This window comes from Hydractinia symbiolongicarpus, chromosome 5, assembly GCF_029227915.1.
Source record: "Hydractinia symbiolongicarpus strain clone_291-10 chromosome 5, HSymV2.1, whole genome shotgun sequence".
Taxonomy (NCBI): Eukaryota; Metazoa; Cnidaria; class Hydrozoa; order Anthoathecata; family Hydractiniidae; genus Hydractinia; species Hydractinia symbiolongicarpus.
Window position 1 is genome coordinate 10,984,025 of NC_079879.1, and position 12,014 is coordinate 10,996,038.

A 12,014-nucleotide genomic window follows, 5' to 3' on the forward strand; every position below is an offset into this window, starting at 1 on the left:
TTTAAGGTAAGTCAGTGAATGACGGAAATATGTTTTACCCAAACCATAATATGTTTAAAAATATACACAAAAGTTTAAATAAATATTATATATTACAACAAGTTAAAAAGGTTCTAGCTTTAAAATTCAATCAAGTTTTCAGATGTTGCTGGTGTTGGTGATGGCGGAACGTTTGTGCGGAACTCAAACGGGCGTTCAGTGGGCGGAGATGGAGCAGGTGATGACCATGGCGATGCTGATAAATCTTCAGTGGACCGAGCTCGTTCTAAGTCGGTAAGCGTGTTGTTCACTGCTAAGAAATCTGTAATATTCCCTTTGAATGTTGCTTTACGAACTAAACCAGTGTCCAGTCCCTTTCTTCTCGATTTTGCTAACCTAAATGCAATAAAAAAAGATGTTTTTTTGTTGGCTGTAACCATAGATCTTAAATGTTTATGCTATATGAAGTTTAAGGTGAAATCATATTATTTATCAAGCTGAATAATAATGGAGATAGGCAACCTCGTCTACAGTTTTTTCCAATCATAAAACAACCTTACAAAACCTGTGATAGAAGCTGTAAAATAACAGTAACCACGGAAATTTCAAATGCAAAGGCTTCAGTATAAGAAAAGAGAAAAAATTTAAATGTTTAAATGACAACTGGTGGAGTTTTCCATTGTGTCAAACGCTTTCCCATGAGGTCATCATTATAAATAGAACTGTAATCAAAGTCTTACATTTGAAATTCATCTTGTTCTTCATCCGGTGAATCATTACTACACGGCTCGACGATTTCCTAGATGACGTAATAAAGTAAACAAGTCAAAAATGTAGTGATATCTTTTATTTAATCGAGTCAAGTATCAAGTAGACTAATACAAACAACTAGTCACTAACTCGACAAAATGTTTACGGACGTCTTTACATTACACGTGTGTGTCCGTTGCACATCGCTTTTCTCGCGAACAGGCACACAAAATACGACTATTGTTGTCAAGAGTTTCATCGGGACGGATGTTTTTGTCAAAAATAGTTGTACTTACAATGGCTTCTACTTTTGGCGCCAACATGTTCGACACATAACCAAATTCACCATCATCTTCCTCAAATGCTTTAAAAGGGTTTGTACTTTTTGATGATGGTTTTTCTTCCCCCAAATCTCCATAAAGGTCTTTTGCATCAGCATCTTGAGCATTCTCTACTTGCTCTTGTCTTTCTTTTGATTTTTCCTGTCGTAAGAGAAAAAAACAATGAGAATGGGAAAAATAATGTGTTATATTCAATCCTTTTTGACAAATGACAGCCACGAATTCCTCTTTTCACAAGATACCGCATTAGTAACTTATGCTAACGAACGGTGTGTCAAAGAAGATACTGGGACAACAAAAAATCAGGGTTAATGCGTGTGAACAAGGATAAAAAATGTATGGACAAACCTCCCATTCTTCGTAAGCCATTGTAAACGCTTGAGCTACTGTTAGTGCGATGGCCTCGGCCTACATAATTAAACAAAAATAGTTCAGAAAGATTGCTACATAAAAAAAAATGTGATATTATTTTCTAGAAGCAGAAAAAAGCCTGTATATGACGTTGCCAGAAATGTTTCTGCCAGCATAGATAGATAGTTTTACGATTAATTACTCACCATAGCTTTTCTGTTCGTGAGAAACGCGTGTGTGTATAGTTTCTTGGTCAATTTTTCTCGCGCAATAAGCGCAAACACTTTGGGATAATGAGGGTCGGCAGTGCAATATGAAATCCTGGTAATAGAAAAAATTCAGTATAAATTTTTTTAACTTTCTGAGTTTGAGTCAAGTTTAGATACTGCAGTGGTGTCTTACTGATCACACGAAAAAAATTAAGATTGAAACACGTAAATAAACACGACAATATTTTTTTACCTGTGCACTTGAACATCATCTATTAGTTCCTGAAACAAGAGAAAAAAGAGTGAAAAAGAGTGAAAAACAGTAGAATATAGGCTGGGTACAAAGTTGCTTCTCACCAAAAAAAATCTTCTTGATTTACAACATCTGACACTTGAAATTAGCTTTCAATTCAAGATACTTTGATTTTTTTGTTAATCTCACTCCAAAAATCACCCCCCCCCCCCTCCCCCCAAAATAAAATAAAATGTTTTTCCAACAGAAAATTACGTTTTAAAGCCTTATTTTGACATCGTTAACGCGAAGTGAAAATGTTTGTATTGTAAGTTTATCTACGAGGCTATGATAGGATTACTTACATGCGTGAGAAGATCACGAATAATCATTTTCTTACTGTCAACTCGCATTGACACTTTTTGAAGTTTTTCATGCTTTCCTTTCTAAAGTAAAAAACATACTGAGTTTGAAATAATAAAGTATTATTCCCTTAGAGAATAAAAAATGAAACGACAATTTCATCATTCTTTTACAATGTTTCTTTATAAAAAAAATAAATTTCTTACATTTTTATATTTTTGAACTAATTCTTCAACTGTTTCATCCGTGCATCCTTTACCTTGAGGATGTGTCGCAGGTCTTTTACCCAATACCTGAATAAATAAAATTGGGGAAAATTATTGATACTAGACTCTAATAGCACAGATATGTCGATCTAAAAACTCTGGATTGGAATAGAAATATAACCTGTAAAGATGATCTGATAGTCCTGATACTAAAACATTCTAGGGGCTTAGTCAATAAGGGGAGGCAATCACACCCCAAAAGTACGAAAAAGGAAAATGGTCTACTTGACTAAAAATAGTTATTTCATACTCTATTGGTGAATTTTTGTCTTATTTTAATGTAATTTTACACTGTCTGGATTTGGTGTTCATTTTAGACACACAAATTTCAACAAGAAAAATCCTTGGATAGGCTCTCTTTTCACTTACAACGAAAAAAAGGACTTAGAAATTGACAATCTCGTCTCTTTTTCTGAGAACGCCTCTGCAATCTTGATTATATTTTTTTACTATAAAACACATAGCTAGTGACTTTGAGACATCGAGCAAATCATCAACGAGAGCATAATTAGCATATAAAAAGCTTACTAAATGAGTAATTAGCGCGATTGATTAGTATGTAGGCTAAAATCGTCATATTGCTCATTAAAAGATTAATGAAGATGTTATGAAACAGAAGCAAATTTGAACTTTAACTTCCAGTATAATTTATTCAGGTATCATTACGTTTCAAAATAGCGAAGGAGAGCGTCAATAATGGATGTTTAAACACCATATAAAGTATATGCCATGCTTTATATGGTGTTTAAATATTAACCTGTAAGGAGGAGTGCAAGAATTTAATAAAAGCAATTTTAAAAGATTACGGAGTAAGCCAATTAGGAAGTAAACGAATGCTATAAAGATTATCTATCACGCTCGAAACTTTCATGAGAAAGAAAACTAACCTTGACATTGAAAGTGACGCCATTTTGAACATTTTCCCGATTGTTTATCCAGTCATCTGAATGTTCTAAATAAATATAACAAAAACAGAGTTTTAATATAAATATGAATAATATAAAAATATTAAGAAAGGAAATGATAAGCAAATGTAAAAGAATCGTTGTAATTTTAGAAAGGGCGTGCTAAGCCTTTGTTTAACAGTCCATATAAAAACTATTTTTCAGGCTACTAGATGTTTACATCTGCGGTGTAGAAACTTCCTTACTGTCTTTATTAAGAGCTTCGTCAATTTTTTTCTTCATCGCTTTTGGACTTTTCTTCAACTTATCAGCTGCTACTCTAAGTGAATCCATGGTTAACCCAAGACTTGATTTTCGTCTAGCTGGACCCTGTATGATAAAATAATCCTGAATAAACTCTTAGCTTAGTACATAAAATCTTAGTTAACAAGTCGAGCAAACATAAAACATTTAGTACAGAAAGAAATCGTGTCGTTTTTAGTTAATTTTAAAAACGACGAACAAAACCTGATTATTAAAAGTTTATATTTTTATTCAATTCTAGATACTTTCTACACAAAAACCACAGCGTTTTAAGGAAAAACATTCAAAAACACAAAAATTCTGACATTGTAATTATATACCTTCTTAAAACAACCACAATATGAACAAACTTTGTAAAGACAGCTAGTTTATTTTTTCAAAAAAAGTTTAACTCGACAAACATGAACACGATTTCTCATTAAGGTGTAATTTAAATTGATTTTAAACTTTTGTTTTTATTGTTTATAAGTTATTTTTTATAATGAAAGTTAAATTCTTTTTAAATATGGCGTCATTCGAAGACGTCAAAATAGCCGACGTGTTTACTTTCGTGATGTTTCTAGTCGTGAGTTAGCTGCCTACCACTCACAAATTCTTCAAGCCGTTGAAACAAGCGCAGTTCCGTGATTCTCCACAGTCTAATAACTAGTTTCTAAAATATTTTTGCTCCCTTTGTGTATTTGGCGCGTAAAAGTCACGTGATAATGAGAATATGTCAATATATTTTTTATGGAGTCTGGGGATAAAAAACGTTACGGTCCCCTGATCTCATCTTTCAACCTCGTATCCAGTGCATATTGTATATTTTCCTACATCGGGACAGCGAACACTCGCCTTCAGGTAAAGGGTCATGTAAACAAGAATTGGTCACCTTCATTACATACCACTGCTTGAAAACATTTTTATTTTTTAATAAAAATTAGGTACAATATAGTGGTATGTTATTCTTTAAAATACAATACTTAAAATAAATAAATAAACCAACGCAACGCAACGCAGGATATTCTTACAGTATTATTAGGTCTCAATGAAGATTTTATTACAGAAAACATAACTCACCATATTGAAAAGCAGGAGTTAGTCGTTCAGTTGGTATCGTTCGTTGAATGAGCAATACTGGTAATGCTAATACTAAGTTTTATATGGCCGGTGAAAGGAAGCTAATTACATGAAATAATAACATGCAGACCGACATTAACTATAATGCGAGGGAAACCGCAATCACCATGAACGGATAACACGAGAAGAAGAAGAGAAGAGAAGATTTCCTTCCAATCGAAAAACAGAAAGTGGTTTTAATATCGATGTTTTTGAGATTTTTTAATTGTTTTTTTATATAGGATTTTGTGTCAAAAAACGTTGTTTTCTCTGTTCCAAAAACACACTTAAAGGATTATGACGTAATGTCGGTAATCGTTTTCCATACCCACACACACGATGTAAAATTGCTTGTTTAAAATGAGAAAGTATCTGCCTTTTTAGCTCATGGTGCGTGGGCGCTCAACTGTGGTGACATTAACGGATAAACCTTTGTTTTAGCACGAGTTCACTCCTTATATGGAATACAGTTACATAACGTAGAATGAGTGAACTCTTTTTTTAAAACAAGCAAGTGACATATAGTATACGGAAGTGCTTACAAAGATATTAAATGATGCAAGGAAACTTCTAAACAAAATCTGATCGTTTAAAATAATACTGTTCCGGTTATAGTCGCCACTTTAGAAGTTGTCACAACCAACCGCAATTTTAAGACATTTTACATAGCTAAATGATAAAACCACTCATGGGGGTCAAAAAAACCCTGGAGGGAAAAGATGTGGTACTTCGATATTTACTACATAGCTATACGCGATACCATCCTTGCCTTCATTTTGAAGGCAAGGATGGTATCGCGTATTTTGATGAACAAGCTTGTTTGGCAGTCAAGCTAGCAAGGGTGATACACTACGTATCTACAGCAGCCAAATAAATTACACTAAAGAGCTTGTATTCCTATTGAAATTATACTTGTTCCTGCAACTTCGTCCTCAAGGTTTGTTGGGCTTAATACAGTAAAAACTAACAAGCCGTGGTAACAAGGTTGTTGTTTCTGGACCGTTAGTTCGGGCCGTTGTGTGATAAAACAAAGCACGGAGCCAAGGGTTAGATACACAGGATTTCAGTGTCTCACTCCTGTTACTGCCCAACCTCGTACACATTTCTTTTCTGGCTCACAGATTATTAAACTTTATCAAAAGTACAACCTGGAGATCTGACAACTCGACAGTTCAATTTTTATTCGGTTGTAATAAATTGATCAGGTTTGTTGTGGTTTCTCGCGAATTTAAACACGCACATTTGTTTTGTAATAATCCCTTATTTACGTAAAAACAAACTTCACGCAAAATGCAAGAATGGTACCTTAAATAAATTCAGGCAATTTTTTTTCTCTTTTTGTTTCGAGGAACGCTAAATTGGAAACCAAATGCCTCAGGAGAAAGACGGAGACTATTTTGTAAAACTTAAAAAATAAAATTGCGAAAAGAATAGCGCCTCGTACATTCCGTGTTTCCAATTAAGTTTTTTTTAAATAAAATATTGAAAAGAAAAAAAAGAAAAAAGAAGAAACAAAAACAATTCACACGTACCCTTATCTTTTATTCTCAAGACTGCGATATTTCTTTCTTTTATATATTATTTAAAACATATTTCTCTTATGATACTGTGATTAATTAAAGCTGTGGTCAACCTCGTTCCCGTTTTATTCAACAGTTCCGATGTCAACAAAAGATACACGATACCCTGTGGACGAAGATGAAGTGCAAATAATGTTTGTACCTTGGCCATGAAAATGGAAAGCAAGAATAAAATTTGTAAATATCAGTACCAGTATCCATGACAACAACAACAACATCAACAATAACAACACAACGCAGCAACAACAACAAATTTTTAATCCCCTCTTTTCTTATGGTTACAATAAGGTTTTAGTGTCTTAGTAGTAAAATCAGTGGCGAGAGCCTGACAAGATAGCATTCAGCCTCAGTCAAAATACACCGAGAGAGTAAATATATAGTTAGTAAAAATCCAACTACGTGTTCTTGTATTTTGCGCTCAACATAAGTTTTAAAAATATTTGGAGGTGTACTTTGTCAAAAGTAAATAATTGAATTGTATAAAAAAGAAAAAGTCTTCAAAACAAAAAATTATAACATCTCACAAGATTTGACTTTCTTCAGCCACAACATTCAAATTCTAAACTGAATATTTCAAAATACTTTTTATAACAGTCTATTTACAAAACCTTGTTGTAACACCTGTGTACGAAGAAATGCGCCACGGCTTTAACACTTTGACAATACTTTTATTGTACACGAACCAATATACTTAAAATTTACCAATTTATCTAACAATTTTATTTATACGTTTGAACGTTGTGGAAACATGGTTTTAGGCGAAGTATTATGCTGTTTTTGTTCTCCCGTGAAAAGCCGGTTTTGGTAGTTAATTTTATCAACATAACTGGACAAAAAGCTTGTGAAAGCGTGTCACAAAAAACTTATTCCTTTTCCATGTTTCTGTTTTTTCTAAATATGGAAAGTGAGTGAGTAGCTATAAGAGGTCAATTATCATGCTGAGTATTTGGAAGATTACAAAAAAAAAAAAAAGTAAAAACAAAAGAATTTGTAGTTTTACATAGTACTTTGAAACCAAATTAATTCACTGTTACACAAGTTCAAAAAATTTTTTGACAAATTTTCTCCGATGTTTTTGACTTTTGAAAGACAAGTAACAGAAATACTTCATATATAAACAAGTAAAAATGCATGCATCTGGAAATACTAGAAAATCCAAAGCAGATGCTCAATTTCTTATAATTTTTCTTGACTTTTTTAAAATCTGGCAGTAGTTACTTATGTCCACCCATGCTCAATGTAGATTGACCACAAAACAAACATCTGGCCAATCTCATATAAAAAGAACAACATTTTTATAGAAGATTTGTATTATTTTTTCAATATATAGATTAAATGTATGAACAAAACTTTGTAAGAATTTGTAAGGTGCTAAACAAAAGCTGAATACCTGTCAAAGAGCTGGTAATAGAGTTGTGCAGAGAAGATGAGGTATGAGGTTATGAATTTTAAGAAGCTACATTCAATTTTACACACAAAAATAATTTAAAAATAAGTTATTTCATCATCTTCGTTTTTATTTTCTTGCATGCTCGAAAATTCTAACGTTTCACCAGCGTGAGGAAGGGTTCGATAGACTCTGATGTGTATGAATCTTCCTAAACCGATCCTAACCTGTAAATAAATAAAAAAATAAGCAACGTAAAATAATTAAATGTATATGCGAAACTAAGTAACATATGTGTTAAACTTATAGCTACATGGATATTGTAAACTTAAGAGATAAGCACCAAGTTTGCCTGTTGTGTTCCAAACGTCTTCTCATGGCTGAGTCATCCGACATGCACTGGATCACAACTCCAGCAATAACTGGTCAGTGTTATCAGTGTACACATGAAATCAAGCAACTGTTAGTTTGTACATTGTTAACATACTGTCTGGCAGTGGGCAGGTTTAGATCTGTGATTGCCCCAACTGCGTAAACGCAAACAAACCCACTAGACCACGTGAATTTTAAAATTGTAGTTTTCTAAAAATGTAAGATGAATACTCTTACTTTGATAAAGAAGTTAGTTCCTGCAACTAGCTGAGTAGCATATGAAACAGCTGTAAATTCATCTAACACCTGATTAGTCTTTGACTGGACATCGCTTTTTACCTAATAAACAAACAGAAACCTGTATACTGCTCTTAACAGCTTTTACTATCTTGATTCATCTCACTCCTCCAAGTTTTTTTTTATTTCTGACAATATATAAATGATTTATATTCAAACATTACATGAAACACCACTCGAAAGAACAGTAACTTAACTTCATACAAAATTAGCTAAATTAGCAGCATAAATGAGTTTTTTGACTTTAGTTTGTAGCTTTTGCAAGCCAGAATTTATTAAGCAAAAAAATCACTAAAAAACATTCTTTGGAAATATTTTTCTTTTTAAGAAAAAGATATGAAAAAGGCATGATCAACTTACATTGTCAACAATGTTCTGTACTTCTGGTGTTGCAGGTTGTGCCTTTCCTATACCACCACAGCTCATTTTTTAACAACTAAACTGTAAATCTGTACAGAAATGTATAAAACAATGTTGTAATTTGAAAAAGGTCTGGGCACAAGCAACACCACATTGATATCATGTTAATGGCACACAGAAAATTTCTGATTTGTTGTTGTGAAATTATTGGGCTTATTTTTGTCAGTTCTTAAAAAGCAGAATGTTTATACAGTTCTGTATCCGAACAGAAAAGAAAAGAAGAACCACAAAAGCCAAAGTGGCTTTCACATTAAAGGTATCCAAGACCATCAAAAATGTTATAATTTTTCATTTACATACACAGCTTATAGATTAACTCTAGTGTGATGTTATTTGTTTACTTTCAAAGGTAAGCTCTTCGGCTATAGCATTTGCATAACAGAAAAAAAGGTGCTAGGCTGTGGTAAAGAAAGGTCTTTTCCTGTGGATTTTTTTTACAGAAACATTATTTGAGGTTGAGTGTAGATTGATGCCTTCTGATTTATTTAAATTTATTTAAAGTCCGAAGAATGCTTGATGGCCCCTACGGCTTACTTTATCAGGGTTCGAATTAGCAGTTCGCAATTTGCGAATCAAAATGCCATTTTCGCAAATCACTTTATAAAAAAAAAGAATAATTTTGTATCACTTCGTTGTCTATTTTTGCGATATTACAAATTAATCATTCATTCTTTTTGTTTGTGTTTCCATTTAATAGTTTTGCTTAATTATTTCAATCCAGAAGAAATAACCCTTTCTGTTAGCGTATTTCACTTGTACATATAAGAAATAAGAAATTGTTATTAAAACCTTATTTATCAAGCGAATCTCATTATAAATGATTGCGTAAAATATTTACATGTTAATTTATTATAAGGCCATTGTTTAGACAAAATTATAAAGTCAAAATGTTTTTTTTTCAAAGTTTTCAGTTTTAATATTGGGAAACAGTTCAATTAATATTATTCACTTCTTATAATGTAAAGTTGCATGCAAAAATAAAAAAAATAAAATTAGAATAGAACAGGTAGTTCGAAAGTGTTTTTAACACTAAATCAGTGTTCTTATTTTCAGCACAATTAGCTTTGTAGCTACTAATAAAGAAGCCAATGGTAATTGATCTACAGCGTTTCTTGGCCACATCTAGATGTTGGTTTACTTCGTTACAGTGCTGAAATTTTTGCAAATTGACTTTACTTTTCTAATTGGAACCCTATTTGTTTCTTAATAAAAACACTTCTCTTCACAGTCAAAACACTTTTCTTTTTTCATCTGAAAACTTCTCTTTCGTGTTCAAAATACTTATTTTCTAAAGTGCGAAATAATTCTCTTTCACGAATTCCAAAAAATTGAGCCAGACCCAATTCTTGGTAAAGAGTGAAGTAAATGACTACAATAAATCTCCAAAAATTAAGCCCATGTTACCCAAGTATATACTTCTTGTAAAAGTAAGAAAAAATACAGACCCATATTTTTTATTGTAGTTGTGAATAAAAGTTTGGAGCCACACCATGCAGAGAAGTAGCCAGTTTGTCCCCTTAATATTGTATGAAGGCTAACTGTTAAAAGGGAGGCTGGAATTATTGTGATGGTCTCGCAAAGGAGGCCGAGATAATTCATGGCTACAAATATGTTAAATATCTATAAAATACAATAATACCTGCCCTAGATGAGGTCGCAAACACTTCCCACCCTAAAAGGAGAATCTATGGTCACAAATATTACTGCTTTATAGTTAGCTACAGCTGAAAATGTAATTAACGATTTTTTTTAGTTAGCTAGCTAGCTAGCTAGCTACACTCTGGTGAGTAGCTCTCAGATCTAACATCTTATTTAAGCTCAAAAAGTGGTTACATATTACATTAGTAATACTACAGTGCTGTTTTTTCCTCTTCTTAAGATAACCCTTTGCAGTGCACAATTAATTTAAAATATTACTAGCTAGCAAAATCTGCAAACCTAGCTGCACAATCTCGACGCCTGTTCCGGATCCGATTTGATTTTTCATACACGGTGATTACAAATTGGGCAACCTTATAAGAAGGCCATTACGTAATTATTTGTCCCTGCTGCGCATGTCATGCAAGGGAAATGGTAGCTTTTAAAAAAAACATTGTCAGCGATAATATTGTTTGTGAGATGAGTAAACTAAACTAAAGCACGGAAGGGAGTGAGTAAAAATATTTGGTACATTTGTTGAATATCATACATGTTTTGTTGGAAACCGCACTAGGTATTTAGATATGTATTTCACATTTTAAAAGTGGTATACTATATACCAAAAAGTGAAACAATCAAGGACAATGTGCTGGGGAATTAACTTATATTAAACTTATATTAATTTGCAAAACTATATAGCTGGCTAGTTTGTAGCTAGCCAGCAGTAATAGTATCCATATCTAGCTACACCAGTTTATAATTTCAGTATTTCAGTAAAACAATATCTGCAGTCTCTTCTCTAAAACAGAGACGGGGCTGCCGATAAACCGTAAAAGTGCCAGCGTTTTCGGGCAAGTTCAACGTTTTGAAAAAAAATCAATTATTTGCCCGAAAAACTCCGCATAGACCCGCACAATGCCTGATAAAGAAAAGATAAACAGACACTAATGATTCCAAAAACTATAAAAATTAAAATAAACTTACTATGTGGTAGCAAAGTTTTTGATGTTTTTGATAGTTTATAAGATTTACTTGATAAATAACTAATATATAAACTTTATTAACACCTTTATCTTGAAGCGCCTTCTTCCAACTATCGTCCAAATGGTATACAAGGAATTTATTTCGCGAATGCTCCGGGCGAGTTTGAGAAGTGCGGGCGTGTTTGGAGGACAACCCCCAATTTAATTCAAAAAGTCGCCCGTACTTGCCCTTTTATATGCGGGCGTTTGCAGCTCATCGGCACCCTCTTTTGCCGAAAACGGAAGGTTTTTTGAGGTTTTTTTCAAGGTTTTTGTCCGTAACTGCTGAGAAAAGCCCAGGCCTGTCCGAATTGCACCCGAAATGCAACACATGTGAGCTAATTTTGTTGTGAATTTTGTCGAGAAGAAGGAAGGTGCTATTTTGTCATTGTACTCTCAATTTATTATTTGTGGAATTTATTACAGATGTGTAGAGAATAAATGATATAAAAAACAGTTTTTTCAGAACTCTTCCTACCACTGCTCGACATTAAAAGAATA

The 12,014-nt window shown here is 33.0% G+C and overlaps 2 protein-coding genes across 5 annotated transcripts; both read right to left on the reverse strand.

Annotated features, from left to right (window-relative positions):
- LOC130644746 (low density lipoprotein receptor adapter protein 1-like) lies at nt 1-6,922 on the reverse strand. 4 transcript variants are annotated; one of them, XM_057450471.1, is made up of 11 exons: nt 6,902-6,922; nt 3,642-3,765; nt 3,379-3,443; nt 2,432-2,518; nt 2,228-2,308; nt 1,884-1,912; nt 1,628-1,742; nt 1,419-1,478; nt 1,026-1,211; nt 720-778; nt 1-375 (listed from the first exon to the last, which is right to left on the reverse strand). In XM_057450471.1, the coding sequence occupies exons 2-11, from the start codon at nt 3,727-3,729 to the stop codon at nt 120-122; spliced, it is 1,026 nt and encodes a 341-aa protein (XP_057306454.1). In that variant the 5' UTR covers nt 3,730-3,765; nt 6,902-6,922; the 3' UTR covers nt 1-119. The 4 variants fall into 4 exon arrangements, with proteins under 4 accessions (XP_057306454.1, XP_057306451.1, XP_057306453.1 ...); XM_057450468.1 differs by lacking the exon at nt 6,902-6,922 and adding an exon at nt 4,759-5,448; XM_057450470.1 differs by lacking the exon at nt 6,902-6,922 and adding an exon at nt 4,282-4,376.
- A 747-nt stretch (nt 6,923-7,669) lies between these two features.
- Nucleotides 7,670-10,883, reverse strand: LOC130644748 (cystatin-A-like). The gene is made up of 5 exons (XM_057450474.1): nt 10,792-10,883; nt 10,493-10,525; nt 8,794-8,882; nt 8,374-8,475; nt 7,670-7,991 (listed from the first exon to the last, which is right to left on the reverse strand). The coding sequence occupies exons 3-5, from the start codon at nt 8,857-8,859 to the stop codon at nt 7,863-7,865; spliced, it is 297 nt and encodes a 98-aa protein (XP_057306457.1). The 5' UTR covers nt 8,860-8,882; nt 10,493-10,525; nt 10,792-10,883; the 3' UTR covers nt 7,670-7,862.
- Nucleotides 10,884-12,014: the final 1,131 nt, after the last annotated feature.